This window comes from Electrona antarctica (genome assembly GCF_951216825.1).
Source record: "Electrona antarctica genome assembly, chromosome: 1".
NCBI classification, from domain to species: Eukaryota; Metazoa; Chordata; class Actinopteri; order Myctophiformes; family Myctophidae; genus Electrona; species Electrona antarctica.
Window position 1 is genome coordinate 9,632,708 of NC_136806.1, and position 20,005 is coordinate 9,652,712.

At 47.0% G+C, this 20,005-nt stretch overlaps 1 protein-coding gene across 3 annotated transcripts; it reads left to right on the plus strand.

The window, feature by feature from the left end:
- The first annotated feature begins 6,044 nt into the window (after positions 1-6,044).
- sall2 (spalt-like transcription factor 2) lies at positions 6,045-19,509 on the plus strand. Of its 3 annotated transcripts, none has more exons than XM_079510063.1 (4): positions 6,045-6,202; positions 8,711-8,860; positions 11,451-15,313; positions 17,862-19,509. In XM_079510063.1, the coding sequence occupies exons 2-4, from the start codon at positions 8,785-8,787 to the stop codon at positions 18,231-18,233; spliced, it is 4,311 nt and encodes a 1,436-aa protein (XP_079366189.1). In that variant the 5' UTR covers positions 6,045-6,202; positions 8,711-8,784; the 3' UTR covers positions 18,234-19,509. The 3 variants fall into 3 exon arrangements, with proteins under 3 accessions (XP_079366189.1, XP_079366190.1, XP_079366191.1); XM_079510064.1 differs by having other exon boundaries at positions 11,451-15,061; XM_079510065.1 differs by lacking the exon at positions 8,711-8,860 and having other exon boundaries at positions 6,064-6,202.
- Positions 19,510-20,005: the final 496 nt, after the last annotated feature.

Sequence of the window (20,005 nt, forward strand, 5' to 3'; positions counted from 1 at the left end):
GTCGGGATGTAGGGAAGGATATTTTGGGGGTGTTCAATTACTGTATGTGTGTCTCTGTATATTATAAGAAAATGAAATAAATACACATATTAGGTTGTAAATTTGCACTGTATTTTCACTATTCGTCCTGCAATAAAGTACTTTCAAACTGCAAGTTGCACTTCAACCACAAGAAACACTTGGAATTCTCAACCCCTTACAATGAAAAAACAAGTACATTGAACCACAACTTTTAATTTGACAATATTGAATCAGGCCAGGACCTGTCTGGTGCCATGTAATGACAGCACGGCTTCTAATCTCAGTTTATTTAATCATAAGCACAAGAGCAAACATCTAAAATACTGCCACATTGGTTATGTCTTGGTTCCTAATGAAGGCATTATCTATACTGCTACCATTGAAGCTCTGATTTGCACTCCAACTCACTCAGATCAGTAATCCAGTCTCTCTCTCCCCAGGGCTTTGCCTACAGCTATCTATGAATAGATCATCTCGCCATGTAAGTGTGCCCACTTATGAAATACAAACGGTTACAGTACAACCCACAGGACCATTGGGTTCATGATTTTTGTGAAGAAAACACAAATCCGATTTGCCCACATGTGAACGTTGTGTGAGCGATCAATAAGTAGAGAATACTATGACCTACTGACTGTCTCACTGGAGAGAGAGAGAGAGAGAGCGCGTTGTAATACTGACCAGCAGTTAACCCAACCCTCACACAATCCCAACCTGTTGCTGTTGAAGGGATCAGGAGATCATCCTTGCCAGTTTGACGGTCAACATTACTCTACTGTACATGTGCTCTGGGTCTTTCACTGTCACCCACTAAATAAATAAAAAGAAAAAAAAGAATAATCACATTTGTAAAGAATGGAGCCCACAGGACAGGAGGATGTAAACAGGAGGATGTATGTGTGTATATCTTACCAGTTGCCATCCTAGTGTTCACAGAGAGCAGCCATGCAGTGCTCCTTGCCATCTGTGTGTCTCCTGAGTGCTGTTCATTGAGGCTAATCCCACAGGATCCCACTTCCCTCGTACAGTATATGACTGCTTAAACACGCAGGGGTGTTGCCGATCCTCTGAAGGATCACGTGACCCTGACAGAGAGAGAGAGGAGGGGGGGGGGGGGGGGGGAGACAGAGTGGGTTTCAGGGGTCCTTTTTTGGAGGAATACCTGTAGATTTTCACACAAGAGAAAATGACCAAGTGAGATACAGTAGGCCTAAACAGATTCAGAACTACCACTACTAGAGACTTCTCTATATGGTAAATGGTGCATTTATATAGCGCCTTTATCCAAGGCGCTTTACATAGATTGTGCATTACATTCACCCATTCACACACACATTCATACAGCAGAAACCATGCAAGGCACCAACGAGCACATCAGGAGCAATTAGGGGTTCAGTGTCTTGCTCAAGGACACTTCAACACTAACTCTGGGGGAGCCTGGATTCGAACTGGCAACCTTGCGGTTACCATCCAGTATATACACAGATTATATATATAATATATATAATGGTGTCTTTGTATCAATTCATCTTTCTATACATACTCCCAGTCCCAACTGTGAACCCCCACAACCACATCCATCCATATAACAATGAATCAAGCCATCCATAAATAAATGAATGAAGGTCAGATCTTCATTTCTTTGTCTCCCAGGTGAGGGCCATCGATCTACAAGTTTGTGCTGTCTGCTACAACCATGGTAGCAAACACCCTACTGGGTGTGTAGAAGGAAGGCACTGGAGTGCTGAGAGACAGGGCTAGTTTGGTCGATGGTGGTTTAATTGGGACCTTCAAGTGGACACCCTGTAGAGATGGTGAAGCAGGAGAGCCTTCATGACCAATTAATACCATCCTGCTGGTGCTCTGCACCTCCATCACTTTCTTCTTCTTTTTTTAATTATTTTTTTATCCCACGATTTTGTAACCCATTTTTCACCCGTGTCAATTATCTAATGTGACCCTGGCTCTACACACCCTCCGTCAACCTGGGGAGAGCAACGGACTTGAACTCATGCTTCATTCATGCATGAGTGTCCAAGTTGCTCCTTTACACCTGACAGGGGGGAGTTTCCGTGGTTGGACGTAGCGTGTGGAAGGAACACGTTATTCCAACTAGTTCCTTTCCCCTACATCAGGCGCCCCAGCTGGCCAGGGGGAGGCAGTTTAGAGACCAGGATTACTTTTGTTTGTTAATTTTGTTACGAGGATTAATGTTTTTTGTGAGGGTACCTACCCTAGGGGACACGGGGAGAACATGCAAACTCCACACAGAAAGGCGGAGGAGAGGACACGTCGCCAGCACCCACAGCGTCCCCAGCGGGAATCGAACCCAGGATCTTCTAGCTGTGAGGCGACAGCACTACCGACTGTGCCACCGTGCCCACCTCCATCACTTTCACAGAGGGCCACCAAATATGAGGTCCGTCACCGACCTGTCAAGGTGCATTATTAGACCCCTGGGGGCCCAACGCTTGGAGACACATACTGGTGCTGTTCAGCTGGTGTGGCACCGCAGCAACGGTTGGAAGAAGTGTCCCGCCTGATGCCTCCAAACCTAATTAGCCCGCGGATTTGAAAAGATATGCTATGGCTCTAGCAGTGATTCTCAACCCGTTTAATTTCAAGGACCCCCAGTTTGACATGCATTAGTCTAAGGACCCCCCATTTAATGGCATTTCTATCTCTGGGACCCCCAATTTATATTGGAAAATCACTGTTAATTTAACTCTGACAGTGACAATGTACAAATGTCACTGTCATTTGTACACTCTCAGAGTTACAGACCCATAAGGGTCCATTTGGTGCCACAGCAGGAACATAAGCAAGGCCGAAGACCCGGCTCAAGTCACAGAGCTTCTGGAAAAGATCGACTGGATGGATGGTTGTGGGGAACAACATGTTGCATCGCAGTACAGTACAGACAGAAGAGTGGGAGGCACCATGCCGACTGGAGAGTCGCTCATTGACATGTTTGAGGTGTACATAAGGAGAAAATGAATGGTCATTAAGTTTAGCTGAGAGCCCCCTTAATGTAGATATGAGAGAGAGAGAGAGAGAGAGAGAGAGAGAGAGAGAGAGAGAGAGAGAGAGAGAAGCAAAGGTCAATTACATTAAAATCTCTTAAAATACTTCTGGCAATGGTTTACATTGGAAGTATACATTTTATACTTTCAAAAGTATAAATTACCTTAGTTTAAAGTAACTACTACTGTAGACCCACTACTACTGTAGACTCATTTCCATTTGTACACTCTCAGAGTTACAGACCCATAAGGGTCCATTTGGTTCCAAACTATCATTTAGCTGGGAACCCCCTGGAACTCCCTCAAAGACCCCTGGGGGTCCCCAGACACCACTTTGGGAACCACTGTATTATGTAACATGTTGCTTTTAATTATTAATGCTGTTTGTTTGATAAGACAAAATAAAGACGATAAAAGGCGATGTATAATAAACTGATCCACTATTAAACCCAGTCTCACTGCAATGTTGACCGTAGATTTTGGTCCTTGAGAGACACCTAGTGGGATGAATGTTATATTACATTATAAACCATGACCAATAGCTATACAAATTGCTTACTGCATTGTGGTTTTAACAATGCAGTACACATAGTAGCATGTCCGTTCTTTTAAGAAAATCATGCCAAGACCACATTTCAGAATTAATTTAATTAAAGGCTGTATCCGTGTGGTTCTCAGCTCGTTAGGCAATGGGGGCCTACATTTAGCAAAAACCTTATTAACATTTGGCTGTCCAAAAAAGGAGGAGGCTCCTGCATTTAAGCATTGGCTAAATGAAATGACTAGTACACTTCATCTTGAGAGAATAAGGTATTTCCTGAGAAACAGGGAGAAACAATTTGAGGTTTGGCTGCCCCTTGTCCATTACTTGAGTAGAAACAATTCATAGACAGGATACCACTGATGTGGTTGACTGTACGACATTTTCTTTCAGATATTTTCCATTTTTCAAATTACTATTTTATTCTATAGTATGCGGTGTCACTGAGCAGTATGGGTGGGAGGGTTGAGGGTTTTCTTTCTCTTTTTTGTCCTTGTATTTTTTTCTTTCATTTTTTGTTTTCTATTAAAGAACAATGTAATTCATATCACAATGTTTTATCCACAACAATTTATAATCTGCTGACAAAAAAAACATTTGGCTGTCCGCTGTTGGGCCTTGATTTTCACGTGTCACATGGAAAGAATAGCTGATCTACAAGCTCACAATGCCTTCTGCGCTGGTGGTGTCCCATATGGGTCAATTGTCCCAGGCAAAGCACATATTGTCTGAAAGACATTGCTTTTAAACGCTGAAGTTATGAACACCTGGTCACAATTTACAAGACCTGAGCCACTGATGCTCAAACCACTTTAGTGTCAACAACACATAAACACAAGTGAATCACATCTGGGGAAGTTCAAAAGAAGATTGTTAAACCCATTTAGACCTGACATCTAAATGTAAAAAATGTCTTCTAAATCATTACAGTTTTCTGAAATACCTATGTTTCTATATCAGTGGTGCTCAATATTTCATGTCAAGAACCCCCAGAATTATCTGTATTTGGCCGCTGACCCCCATCTGAAAATATGTTGTTCCAGGGCTAAACGTTATCACTTAAACCTTGCAGCTATTTCAACAAAATAATGCAGTAAATAGCATACAAGCCAAATACCGTAAATGTTCATATTCACACACACACACACGCACGCATGCACGCACGCACGCACGCACGCACGCACGCACGCACACATGCATGGGTGCCTAGTAATCACACACAAAAAATATAGCCCAATTTACCTATACTGTATAATAAATATATCATCAGGCTACATAGTCTGTAGCTTAGTAGGCACTGTATAATGTGTGGGCCCCGTGCAGGCAGCATGCATGCTGTAGGCATGCACACAAAAAGTCAATGTTGAGGTAGTCATGGTCACTGTGTGTATCCCTGGCTGTCTGCATGGAGACTGTCTGGCTGTGAAAGTCATAAATTAACAGACAGAGGGGTGATGAAGACATCTCAGACAGACAGACAGACAGGCAGGCAGGCAGGCAGGCAGGCAGGCAGGCAGACAGACAGGCAGGCAAGCAGACAGGCAGGCAGACAGACAGACAGGCAGGCAGGCAGGCAGGCAGGCAGGAAGTTAGACAGACAGACAGACAGACAGACAGACAGACAGGCAGGCAGGAAGTTAGACAGACAGGCAGGCAGGCAGACAGACAGACAGACAGACAGACAGGCAGGCAGGCAGACAGACAGACAGACAGGCAGGCAGACAGACAGACAGACAGACAGACAGACAGACAGACAGACAGACAGACAGACAGACAGACAGACAGACAGGCAGGCAGGCAGGCAGGCAGACAGAAAGTTAGACAGACAGACAGGCAGGCAGGCAGACAGACGGCCAGTAGTGCCGCAGAGTACAGGCCGAGCAGAGCAGAGCAGAGCAGAGCAGGCCGTCGCCGTATAAAAATACAAAGAGCTTTGAATTAAACAACACCAGTCAACACTACATATAAGGCTAAAAGCCCAGTTTGTATTTCGCCCCCACGGCGGTGTCGCGCGACGAAAATAGCCAATCTACAAGCTCACACAACACTGCGTCGCGTCGCGTCCACGGCGCGTTATTATGAGCTTGTTGTAGGTCGAATTAGTATTTTTCGGCAAGCGACGCCATTGTAACGATAATGGTATGGAGCCTGTCTAATATTTAAAGGAGGGGAGAGGGAGTGACAGGAAGAATCATTCAATTCTCTTGCGTTGCTTCCTAGTACTACAACACACGCCTCACACACACACACACAAATAACCCAATCCCATTCAACCCTATATAACCCGTTGAACTTGACCATATAATAAATCGGCATATTATGTTTTAACGCATTTATTTAATCAGCATTATTATAGCCCCAAAGACACAATAAATAAGACGACGTTACGTTACGGATCAGAGACAATAAATAATTTAAAAATGCGGCGTTCCGCTTGGCTGTCAAAGGGGACGACCGACTGCGCATCCCAGTGAGTGAATCGGGAAACACTACGCCAATGTCCCACTGGCTGAGAGACTGACGGAGCCGCTTGGCCCAACCACAGGGCTCTCTCTCTCTCTCTCTCTCTCTTTTCCATTTCACATAAACGCTGCCAAACATCCTCCTTTCAAACATGGTAAGTTGTTTCTTTTCGACTGTTAATATTTCCCCCTCACGGTGTCGACGATGTCGTTGTACTACTAACGGGGCGGAGAATATAAGAGCGATCCGTGGCCGGCGTGTGCATGCACAGACAGAGGGGGCGCGTATTTTTGAGAAGTCATAATAATTTATGAATCATAACTTGTTATGATAGGAGCGCGCGCGCGCAGGCGTGCAACAGGTCGCCGTACAGTAGGCTCGTGGCTCTCTGCTGGTACAACTCGGTATGATATGATGAGCATATCCTGGTGTAGTTCGGGATCCACTGAACAACACAAAATGTAGGAAAAAGAGGGTTGACGATCATTAAGGCGATCACAGCAGTACTGTGGCAAGATGGCACGGAAACAACACGAACGGCTTTGTTGGCACAATGGAGACCTCTTGTTTTTAGGGGAGAGGTGGAAAAAACATCATTTTGTGCACTTTTTTCCACCTGGAAACGAGCTTCGTGTATGAGTTATATCTTTCAGTTTCTTTTTCGATCGTAGCCCTTACACAACCGCAATAGGTTTTTAGGCATGCTAACAACGTTCGGATGGATCGTTGTGTGTGTGTTTTTTTATTCTTTCTCTACGTGGTGGTGTGGGACGCTGTGAGTCCACACAGCACACAAGGCCACATCATATTAAAGAAATCAAGGCGTCACTGCCTGCTGTTATGGACAGGACAGGTGTAGCCTATTATACAGTAATCGGCAATAAGCCGCAAATATGGAAATTATATTTTGAATTCGGGGGGGATTTTGGGGAGGCCATCGTTCCTGTCAATATATATCAATAATGACACATCATTTTTATATGACTATATTGATCAATTAATTAAATATGTCTGTTATCTTAATACTGAACGAACATGTAATAATGGTATAGCTATAGTCATTATTAAGTAGTCCAATTTAGACGTTTGATTTAATTAGGCCTATATTGCATGACTTAATTAAATTCTAGTAGCATCCAGGCTTTATGGATTTGTTTCGGTTGTTTTGATATTTGATTTTTCTAATGCTGGGACGTGAACCAAACAAGACAGGCTATTGTGGCCACTATGTAAAAAATAATCAGTGTCCATTTCAATTTGTATTTAACTCATTGAGTAAAATGGTATATGGTAGCTATACCAGATGGACCCTTGCTGGCCTTTCTTTTTACACTCGAGTTAAATCATCATGGATTGTTGATCCATGTTGATGAGATGTCATCATAGGGAGGATAGAGAGTGAAAAACTATTTTCACCTCCTCCTCCTCCTCCTCCTCCTCACCCTCCTCCTCCTCACTGTCCCAAACCCAGACCTTTCTTTGGTTACCGCTCCTCTCCACGTGGTGAGGAGGGCTGCATGAGGGTGAAAAGGAAGCATTGTGCGTCGCGTCGCGTCAGTGACTGTGTGTGTGTGTGTGTGTGTGAGAGAGAGAGAGCTCAGAGAGGGGGGGAGAGAGAGAGAGAAGGAGAGAGAGGCTCGTACAGGCCACAGTGTGATGCTCACTCAGCTGTGTCCTTGCGCCATTGTTGCAAATTCCTGTTCATTTCAGTAGTCTGTTTATTGAGCTAGCCTACTACTGTAGCACGTCGCTCCTCAACACGCACACGCGCGCGCGCACACACATACACACACACACACACACACACACACACACACACACACACAGGTCATAAGTAATAAGTATATCCCACTCTACAGTAGGCTGCAAAAGTGCAAATTACCTGCGCAAGCCCCATGCAGGTGTTAGACTTTTTTTTATTTTTATTGTTGACTCAATTTTCAATTCAATTACATTTAAAGGAGAAATCACAATTAGTTATTAGTCATAACTAAGTGTCGAAATAAAAACAATTAACTTAAATAACAATATTCTCAGTGCTATACCTGTGCAGCACCCCCCCTTCCCCACACACAATTATTTAATTATTTTTCTTTCCGTAGCCAGGTTAGCCAGGGTTAGTGAAAAATATAGCCTCGTAGGCTATTCACGGCGGAAAACCAAAAAGTACAGCCTAATAGCCACCATGTGCCGAATTTCACCATCGAGGGTTCGCTAAAAGGAGACAACGGAGGAGGAGGACTCTTGGCTCAAAAGAAGGGGTGTTCATTCGCCATTTGAATGCAAAGTAGTGGATGAACAAGTGGACTGTGTGTGTGCGCGTGTGCGTGTGTGTGCGTGCGTGTGTATGTGTTTTGTGTGAGTGAGTGAGAGAATGTGTGTGTGTGAGAGCAGGAGGGGGGCGAACGGTGAGTTTGAGCAAAGAGAGACTTGTTGAGAGAAACTGTCACACACACACATGCCTCCCCTCCTTGGCTGATCTTCACAAGTTCTCTCTCTCTCTCTCTCCCTCTCTCTCTCTCCACCACGATGGCACTAATGGACTTATTATTCTATAGCGGAAAGATTAACCGCAGCAGCAGCAGCGGCACAACTAACATCACACCTTCGTGAAAAGTAACACTTTGATTAATTTTAGTTCATACCTACCTACTTTTTCCAGTGTGAAGGGACACAGAATCAGAGTTGTGTGTTGGCCATCGCAGCGCAGCTGCATCAGTCCGGTCCTGCTGCAACATGTCTCGTCGGAAACAGAAACGACCGCAGCAGCTTATGAACGCGACCCTTGGTGTCTCTCGGATACTTGAGCATGGTGAGAAATTGACCATTACTCAAAAATAAAAAATAAAAACAAAAAAAAATTCTGCTTATTCACTACAGTGGGGATGACTAAAGGCCTGTACTTCTCTTCTTCTTTGATCAAGACATTCGATTTGTTTGTGTTTAGTTTAGATTATAGGCTATAATTATTGTTTAAGTGAAGTGGGTGGGGGGGGTAAAAGAAGAAATATTTTTTATCTTCTTCATTTCCATTTGGAGGAGAGGTGCATTTATTTGCATGGCGCATTTTCACTGCAGCCCGGGCCAACAGAATTAATGGAGGCCCATACAGCTCCTTCATTTGTTCCCTCTGATTCATGTCATTAGCTGCTTTCTACAGGATGTAGAGAACCCTACAGTGTCCTCCTCACCCCCCCCCCTCACCCCCCCTCACACCAGGTTGGTTCAAAGACACAGACCACCCAGAATGGGGGGGGGGGGGGGGGGGGGGGGGTGTATACACAGCAGCAAAAATCTTCAGTCTTCATTTTAAATTGACTGAAATGGCAGGGCCATTTGAGCCACCTTCTGTTGGCTACTCAACTCAACTCAGCAGCTCATTTTATACTCCAGCTTTGCATCAACTGTGTGTGGGGGGTAAATTAATGGACGTAGCCTAACACAGAAAGAAAGTTGTTAAAAGTTCATCTAGAAGCTCAGAGATGAGCATCGCATGGGAAGGTTCTGTATTTGTTGTAACTTCAATACAGACTCCGATGCACTCTTTGAGGCTTTGTTGCCGGGCACTGAAGCACAAACATACTCAAGAAGCTGTGTGCGTGCGTGCGTGTGTGCGTGCGTGCGCAAGCATGTGTGTGAGCGCGTATTTGCGCGTGTGCATGTGCGCGAACTACATACACTATGTGTGTGTCCATCTGCCTATGTACTCCAGTTACAAGAGTAGACTTATTAGTTATTAGGACAGCAGGCATAGGCTAAAATGTTGCTTTCAAGCTAAAAGTGAATTATGTGTAGCCTATGGGTGTACAGGCCTATATCTAGTCCCATATCATGTGCATTTACACATCTTCAGTGTGTATGTGTTTTACGTCTGTTTGCATGTGTTAAGTGGTATTGTGCACGTGAGTCTGCTTCTGCAATGTGCACATTCTATAATACATTTAGGGTAAACCACTTATAAGTCGTTAAGTATAAGTTTGTCTTTGCGACAAATAGCCGGTCTACAATCTGACGACGACTCATGTGGCATCGTGCCTCATGGCTCCTGAGATTGTATATAGATCGGTCTATTTTTGCTCTTAAAAAAAAAATCACACATATAAAAAACATACGCATCTTCAGTGTGTATATGTGAGAATACAACAGAGAATACAACTTGCTAGCTTTTGTATACATGTGCTGCTTTTTGTAAATGATGATCACGTCTGTGAGTCATGGTGTGTGTCTGGGAAGGCTGTTTGTTGTCTTTGCAGCACACCCCTCTCTCTTCCTCCTCTGCCTGCTCCTAAATGTACCAGAGGAATGTGACCTCCATGTGCCTAAAGGTCGAGTGTGCCAGCCAATCAGAGGCCCCAATACAGTGTCCAGTACCCAACCAGGACCTGACCCCCAGCAGCACCCCCACTGGGTTACTGGGTGGGGGGAAGGGCTCCCACAGGGGATGAAAGACATGAGTGAATGAAGGGAAAGAGGGGTGAAGGTGTGTGTCCAAGTGTGTGGCTTTTTTTTTAGTTTTTTTGAGTGTGTGTGGGGGGGGGGTTCTGAGGTAAAGTCCATTGTCCTGTGTTGCCCAGGAAACAAGATAGGCTACTCTTCCAGTGGTGTTGTCTTGCAGACTATAGTTGTATTCTCTGTTTTTGACTGTGTGTGTGTGGGTATGTCGCTGTCCATAAATGTGCGTGCGTGCGTGTGTGCGTGCGTGCGTGCGTGCGTGCGTGCGTGCGTGTGTGCGTGTGTGTGTGTGTGTGGTAGTGGGGAAGCAACAGTGAACAGGACTGCAGGACAAAAGAGACAGAAAGGAGTTCTGGACTATAAAGTAGCAGCAGGAGTCGGTCAGGGCGGTAGAGTTAAAAAAAAAAAAAAGGTAGTTTTTTTTCCGGCATCCCAATAGTTGATCATGCCAGTGCCAGTGGGGGGCGACTGTGGCTCTGGAGGTGGAGCAGGTCGTCCAATGATCCATGGGTCGGCGGTTCGAATCCCGGCTCCTCCTGTCTACATGTCGAAGTGTCCTTGGGCAAGACACTGAACCCCAAATTGCTCCCGATGTGCTGGTTGGTACCTTGCATGGCTTCCGCCGCAATCGGTGTATGAATGTGTGTGAATGGGTGAATGTAATGCACAATCTATGTAAAGCGCCTTGGATAAAGGCGCTATATAAAATGCACCATTTACCATTTGGTGCCAGTGTTCAAGCCACTACCTGTTTCTAGACCACCTGTGTCGCTTTAATGTGTTCTAAAATGTGGTCCACCTGTCACACGCACGCACGCACGCACGCACGCACGCACACACACACACACAGTATGTATGTTATATATATATAACCCAAGGGTTCAATGGAAGTTGATATTTTTTTGTCAGATAGAATTGATTGAATTTTCTTCTTTTTCCCCCCCTCCTAGATGATCATCTGGCATTGAAGTCAGTCTGTTCTCCAGTTACCACGGAATCTTCGTTGTCCTCTCCATCCTTCCAGCCACCGCTGGCTCCCTGTCCCTCTCACAAGCGGGACCAGACCCCTTCGTTACCCACCGAAGGTCTGCCCTTCTCTTACTCTCCCAGCCAGCCCTCCCCCTGCCCCCCACGCAGCTTCAAAGACCACCCGTCCTCCCTTTCCCCTGACTTCCCTCACACCTCTTACTCCTCCCGAACCTACCCTCTGCCCGCCCCGGACCTGTCCGATAGTGCTCCCGCGTTTTTCACGAGTGGTCTCGCCCACATCTCCCGCGGTGTCCACATGGCCTCTCCCAAGTTGGGCGTGTCGGCCACCACCACCACTTCTTCCTCCTCCTCCTCCTCCTCTGCCTCCATGTGTCCCCCGCCCCACCCCGGAAGCCCCAGCCCCGTGCCCGAGGGCCCGCCCAGCCCGGTCACCCCGAGCCCGAGTCCGGGGGTGACCTCTGCCGCCCCCTCCAGGGCCCAGCTGAGCATTGCGCTCATCCTGGAAGAACTGCGCGTGCTCCAGCAGCGGCAGATCCACCAGATGCAGATGACAGAGGAGATCTGTAGACAGGTGCTCCGGCTGGGCGGAGCCTCCTATAACATAGACATGCCCTCCCAGCTGCTCCTTCCTCCATTGCCCCAGCTCTGCCTGGAGGGCACCGAGCGGTCCGCCACTACTAGCCCAATGCCACAGCAGACACCCCCTCAGCCGATGACCTCTGTCGCCCCGCTGCTGGCGTGTTTCTCCTCTCTGCTCCCCCCGCAGCAGTCGGCCCCAAAGTCCTCTAAACCAATCCACCCCTTGTCCCAAATCTTGCGACCAAATAAGCCCCAAATGGAGGGTGCCGGAGGGGCTACGGGAGTTTCCAGCTACCCGAGGGTGAGTGGTCACCCCTCAGCCCTGTCATCGTCCTCCGCCATCTCCAGCATGGCTTCTTCTAATTACCCTTTAGCGCTGTCACTCGCCCTGCCCACTCGTTATCTCCACGAGAAATCTCCAAATACCACTACGAGTGGTGGGCATACCGGCCTGGCCTTCCTCACACCGCCCATCCCAACCTCAGTATCTATAGCTCCGTCCTCCCAACATGGTCTGCCGTCTGTGTCCGGGGGAGGAGCTTCACTAGGCTCCGCCCCCTCGCTCACATCCGCTCGTCTGCAGCATCCCTGCCGTTTCTGCGGGAAGATGTTCAGCAGTGATTCGGGGCTGCAGATACACCTACGCTCGCACACAGGCGAACGGCCCTACCAGTGTCCTGTGTGCCTCAGCCGCTTCACCACGAGAGGCAACCTCAAGGTGCACTTCCTGCGCCACCGTGAGCAAAACCCAGAACTCTCCCTTTCCCTCCTACCGCCATCTTTGTTTGGTGCAGGGTTTGGGGTAAGCGGGGGATCAGACCTAGAGCAGGCAATGAGCAGCAGCAGCAGCAGTGGCAGTAGTAATTTAAATTTACTTAATTTACAGAAGAGGCGTAAACGTAGGCCTGAGGATGATCTGTTTGGAGATGCTTTGGAGGCTGGTGGTGGCGCCAGTGGAGGCTTTTCTCTGGGGGGTGGAGGAGGTGCTGCCCCCTCCACTCTACCCCTGCCCCCCAGTGTTGATCTGGCTTTGATCTCCCACTCCATCCTGCAGCTCAACAGGGCTGCGGCGGTGGCCGCTGCAGCCTCTATAGCCTCTGCATCCCACACTTCCTCCTCGTCCTCAGCACCATCCCCTTCCTCCTCTCTGGCATCCTCCCTCCTCTCCAACCCTGCTAGCACCATTGCAGGGTTATTCAAGGGAGCCAAGCAACAGCGCTTTGATGAGAACACTCCCCCTCATGCGCCCATGCTACCTCCCTCAGCGTACTCCCAGCTAGCCCACCTGCCTAAGCTCCTCTTTCCATCTGCCTCCTCCTCATCTTCCTCTGCTTCCCATGCATCTCCCCACCACCTTGGTCTGCTACGCCACGCACCTCCCTCCACGCCAGGGTCCCATCACCTCACTTCCGCCACCCACTCTCAGATGTCCTTCCCCTTCTCCCCATTCCCTAAAGCCTCAGGTGCATCCACCTCCTCGCCATGCTCTCTTCCGTCCTCCCTCTCCTCCTCCACCCCAACGTCAGACACATCCAAGCTGCAGAGACTGGTGGAAAAGCTCGAAAGGGAGCCTCCCACATCCTCCTCTCCCTGGGCCTCCTCCTCCTCTTCCATGTCCATGGGAGAGGTGCTAGCTAGCTGTGTGGCTTCCTCTTCAGCAGGCTTCATCGCCAGTAGCCTCACAAACACCAACACTTCTAGCACTTATGTAATGGCCTCCCCACAATCGTCCACCTCTGCCTCAAACTTCACCCGTGAGATGGTTGCTGCCCTAGGCATGAGTGCTAATGGAGCCAGTGCCTTGGTAGGCTCCATGCTACCATCTCTTGGCATCATGGGTGCAGGCGGTAACTTTGCACCCAACCAGTGTGGGGTGTGTCTGCGTGTACTGAGCTGCCCCAGGGCCCTGCGTCTGCACCAAGCTACCCACCTTGGAGAACGTCCTTTCCCCTGTAAGCTATGTGGACGATCCTTCTCTACCAAAGGTAGCCTGCGGGCACATCTGGCTACCCATCGGGCCCGGCCTCCCAATGCACGTGTCCAGAACTCTTGTCCTCTATGCCAGCGCAAGTTCACCAATGCCCTGGTTCTCCAGCATCACATCCGCATGCACCTGGGTGGGCAGCTACCCCCTGATGGTGTAGAGGAGTCTTTACCCGATATGAATGCAGAGTCTGATGATGTACAACTGTCACAGCTTGAATGCCAGGCCGCAGACCCACTGTCCCACCCCACTGTCCCACCTCAAAGCCCTCCTCCAGTTGCAGCCAGCCAATCCCAAAGCCCAGCCCCAAACACTGAATGTCAAACACCAATGGAAGGAACTACCACTTCTTATATGACATCAACGGAGTGCACCGATGACCCCATCAAGTCAGGCGCATCCAGTCCAGAACTGATCCCACCCTCTGACCTCAGCCCAGGCCCCTCCCTGAACCCTATTACTCAAACCCAACATCCAGGTAGCGTGGACCCGCCTGTCCTTTTCGTCAGTGCTCCCTCACCAGATGCCCAACTGGAAAGTACAGACTCTCCAGGTAATGAAGACAACCAACCTGGACTGGCTACGACCGATATTCATCTCTCCATCAATACGTCATCTGCTCCCTCTGCTGTCATCAAAACGTCAGTGGCTCATAGTGTTAAGATGGAGGACAGTCCAGAAGATGAAGCTTCCTCTTCCTTTGATGTCTTCCTCTCTGGCTCAAGATCGAACCTGGAGGACCTACTAAGTACTCCGACCCATAGTGCAACCCCTGTGCACTCTTGTCCCACCTCCTCTACCCCCATCCTGAGCGAAAAACCACCTGAAACAAATGCAGGACCCAACTTTGAGTCAGAGCAATCGCCAAGGCCCCAAACACCGGAGCCCATGGGAGAAGACGACGTTCAGTCACCTCCACCAGCAACACCAAAGCAAGACGCAGCGACTGTGCTCGACGAGGACCCCAATACGACATCTCCAGAGATTGCAGATGTCGGTGGTGCTGAGGTGAGGCTCACGTCACAACGAGCGGCCACGTTTGTAAGGGAGACACGTCAGAGCCACCACTTTGGCTCGTATGGGAGAGACGAGAGGATGGAGAGCATTAAGGATAGCAGATCATCTGTGAGTGAACGCCTCGACAGCTCGCTCCCCATAAGCCTCGCTCCAACACTCCCCCCTCCCCTGTCTCGGCCCGAGAAAAAGACCTACAGCTGTGCAGAGTGTGGGAAAGAGTATGCCAGTCGTAGTGGATTAAAGGTGAGGAAAATGAACAGCATGAGTACAGTCATGACAATTGGTCTAGAAGAATAACGTAAAAAAAAAGTCCTTGTGGACTAGCCTCTCCTCTGTAGTGGAAATATAAAAAACGTTTTACCTACTCACCAATACAAATGCGGCTTGTGTAATTAGAAAGCCTACTTTCCTTAGTGGATGCACTCTGAGCCCCCCACCACACGTAATAATATCGGTAGAGGGAGCAGTGGAGTAACTAAAAGTATTTTTTTTTCCCAGTGGAAAAACAATCCCTTTCTGGCCCAAAAGTGCATTTTATACGTGTGGTGGAGGGGCTCAGAGTGCGTCCACTAAAGAAAGTAGGCTTTCTAATTACACAAGCCGCCTTTGTATTGGTGAGTGGATAAAACGTTTTTTATATTTCCGCTACAGAGGAGAGGCTAGTCTGCATTTCATGCGAGGGTAGGAAGCAGAGAGTGGCAGAGCCTTAATGCAACGGCAGCAAAGGGCATTAGGGCTATGGACCAGAGCTAAAGGGCATTTGGGCTATGGACCAGAGCTAGAGGGCATTAGGGCTATGGGCCAGCGCTAGAGGGCATTAGGGCTATGGACCAGAGCTAGAGGGCATTAGGGCTATGGACCAGAGCTAGTGAGGGGGGTTCTAAGGGAGAAGTGATATGTGGTACAAACATCATCATTAAGAGAAGTTGATTTAGATAACTCTAGTTATTGAGTGGTCCAAGGAACAGCAATGTCAGTCCTAACCTATGTGACTATGTTACTATGTTTAGAGTACCAGTAGGGGCAAAAGTGGCGCTGTTGTGCCAGAAACAGAGAGAGAGAGATAGTGCTGCAGTGCTGCACTGTTGCCTGCTAATGAGAAAGAGAGAGAGAGAGGGGGGGGGGGGGGGGCAGGGGGAGAGGGGAGTTGCACCACTCAGTTCACACGGGTGTGATTTTTTAAATCTACAGTTCTGGTATACATATTATGTATGTATGAACACTGGCAAATTCTAAACAACAGAAAAACACTGGCAAATTCTAAACAACAGGGGTAGGCAACCTTAGGCACGGGTGTCAAACATTGGCACAGGGGAGGGTGACTGACCACTGGTGTGTGTGTGTGTGTGTGTGTGTGTGTGTGTGTGTGTGTGTGTGTGTGTGTGTGTGTGTGTGTGTGTGTGTGTGTGTGTGTGTGTGTGTGTGTGTGTGTGTGTGTGTGTGTGTGTGTGTGTGTGTGTGTGTGTGTGTGTGTGTGTACATCCTGAAGGTAAATATTTCTAAAGAAAATAAAGGGTGTTATGTATATGGACTATCACATTGGAAATATTTCATTTTGATATGGGGTCATATTAAACTTAACTGACTATCAAAAAAATGTAAACATGCGATACGTTCAGAAGCGATGACTTCACCAGCGTGAGCCAACATTCGACTCATACAATGAACTACTCACCTAATGCTGCAGAGGCAGTGGCGTGCACAGATAGACACTAGGGGGTGCACCTGCCCCTCTAAATGTCTGTGCACGCCACTGTGCAGAGGTTACATGTTTAACGTACTTCCAAAGTGTGTACATTGTTTAAGTCACGGATGTATGGTTTTCATATCGTAAATATATGAAGATTGGCTAAAAGTGTTTAATCCATGTGGGTTCTTGTTTACTGCTTGGTCAGACTTGCCGGCATCATAAATTGTCATGGCAGCTTAGCTACAACCAAAACTGACTTCCTCTTCCTTTTCAAAATAAGAGCCACTTGAAATGATTGACACTAGTTTTATTTCTAAGTCTTCTTACAGGACGTACGTAGATAGACATTTGTAGCATCCTGAGATAATGCTGCCTGGCTGCTGCTCGTGCCAAGAGGCAGAGTGTGCAAAGTGCGACCAAGTAAAGGTCTGTGACGTCACGTGTGATCGTGATAATCTGACAGCCCCGACGGACCGCCCCTGACTTCATGTCAAAAAGGTTGCCGACCCCTGAATTACAAGTACAATGTTTTTGTGGAAAATTACCCTTTTCCACTTGCTGATGCTTGTATATGCATGCAATCCAATGCCTCAGGCATGTTCTCCCCGTGTCCCTTAGGGTAGGTACCCTCACAAAAATCATGCAGTAATCCTGGTCTCTAAACTACCTCCCCCTGGCCAGCCAGGGCGCCTGATGGAGGGGAAAGGAACTGGTCGGAATAGCGTGTTCAGTTCCTTCTACTTGCTACGTCCGGCCGGGGAAACTCTCCCCTGTCAGGTGAAAAGAAGCAGCTTGGACTCCTCATGCATAGAAGGGAGCATGAGGTCAGTCCGCTGCCCCCCCCAGGTTGGCAGAGGAAGTGTAGCGCCCACGATTACGTTAGATAATTGACACTGGGTGAAAAAATGGGTTGCAAAATCCTGGGATAAAAATTATAAAAAAATAAAAATCCAATGCCTCATGAAATGATGAGATTAACAACATTCAATACAAGTCTATGATTGGAAGGCTTTATTTTGTTTCCCCCTGTTTTATGTTGAATCATGTATGTAGCATGAAAGCTATTAAAGGTCTCCCCATTTTAACATTCATCATCCGCAGGGTCACATGAAGCACCACGGTGTGGTTAGTACGAAGCCAACGACACGTCCGCCCGCCCGGAGCAGTCGGTCCACTTCTGAGCGCGCTCCTCCTGCTTCCACGGCTACCACTACGTCACCTAACATCCCCGCCACCAGGAGCTCAGCTGGCTTCTGGAACCAGTACCAAGCCTTCCTCAACACCAGCTCTGAACCGACTGATGACCCCACGACGACTGGCATCCAGGGGGAGAATGTGGAAATGCCCCAGTTGGCCGAATCACCCATCAGACCACATATGGATCTACCCACCGGTAGAGCTCCGGAAGAAACAAGGGAGGAGTCTGAAGAAGAAGAAGAAGAAGAAGACGGTCCCAATCTAGAGTCTATGTGATTGGCTGGGCAGCGTTCTGGTGCTTTGAATTGATGTTTACCATTTAGGTGAAGAAAAAAAAACTGCTGGGCTTTTGCATTGTATTGCTTCCTAATTACATTTTTACTAGTCTGTCACTTTGGTAGTCTGAGTAAATTGTTAGTTTGTGAAAGTTGTGAGCCGACCAACTATCTTTTAAGAACTGGAAAGAGACAAAGTATGAACAACCTGAGAATAACCCAAGTATCGTAATCAAGTAAAGCCACTTCATGCTGGATCCCAAGAAAAGGAAGACTACCTTTTTCTCTGGCTGAAGTTGTTTATACACAGTAAAATCCTCACTGTTCATTTAATTCTGAGAGCATAACAATGACCCACATGTTGAATTAACACGAGGGGATTTTACTGGGTAGGTTTACATTTTTAACAAAGTCAATGTTTGAGAGTGTAACTCTATTGTATCAGTGTTTCATACCAGATGTGGGTCAGATAATTCTTAGTGATGTTTTTAACTTATTTGGAGTGCCAGATGGAGTTCGGATGTCATTTAACTGGCCTGTTACAGAAAAGTATACTAATAGAATTTTAATTTTATTTTTTAGAATACTTGGCTTTGATTATTAAATCTTTCTGGAATTCATATTGTCTTAATACCCCTACCTATATAACGCATATAGGTTGACCAAAGCAAACTATTAAGAGAAATACAAATACTGTACAATTGTCTGCAGGTCAAGGTGTTGATCTGGGACTTAAGGGGTCAGCCGCCGGTGACGTGAGTCATCTATTCAATAGATGACTGCAATAGATGCAATAGATTCTATTGCATCTGTGGCATACGACTCCGAATTGGGCAAGGTTTCAGCATCAGGGTCCGATTGACTTAAATTAAAGTTAAATATTTCAAAAATATATAAACCAGAAAGCGCAGAAACCTAGTATGTCCAACATTTTTGTATTTCTTCGTAAAATTAATGCCCTACTTCTTCATTAAAGAGTGTCGCACAGAAGTAGTGAAAACAGCACATCTATGCTGTTTGTTGTGATCTTGTAGATCGGCCATTTTCACTGTTCAAAAATGTTTTTAAAAAGATAATAAAAAAGCAACGGGTTTTGGACATATAATAACAAAGCCCAGGTTTCCGCCCGACATCAATGATAGGTGAAATATACGGAGTTTGCACAAAGAATTGGCACTGAATCTGAGGACAGACAGACTCACACAGACCTTAACCCCTGGTGTCTCTGTACAGTATGTTGAATCTGAGGACAGACAGACTCACACAGACCAACCCCTGGTGTCTCTGTGGAGAGTACAGTATGTTTGGCCATCGTGTTGTTAGGATAACCCACCATCTCACGTTATTGTGGTTTACTTTTTCAATCATATCTTCCAGCCAAGAGAAAAGCACAGAGGCCGGTATCCATGTTCCCACGGAAGGGACTAGTGTACGTGTGACTTGCCCTTCCTTCTACTTTGTGAATAATGTAATTGTTGTTTAGTCCAAAAGTGATGATGTCTGTAACACACCGTTGCTCACTAAATGTTTTTATGTTGTATCTTTATACAACCCCCCACCCCTCACCTCACCCTACCCCACCCCAAGAAGTCTGTGTCTGTTTGTTGTAAGGTGTACTTTCAGTATTCCAAGATGTTACCATGGAAGGGTAAGGAAATATAATAAAACTCAGTTTGGAAAATAGTTGCATGGACTGTCATATTGTTTATATTATTATATAAATATATATGTATAACATCCATGATAGCTGTGTGTGTCCGAGTGTGTCCGAGT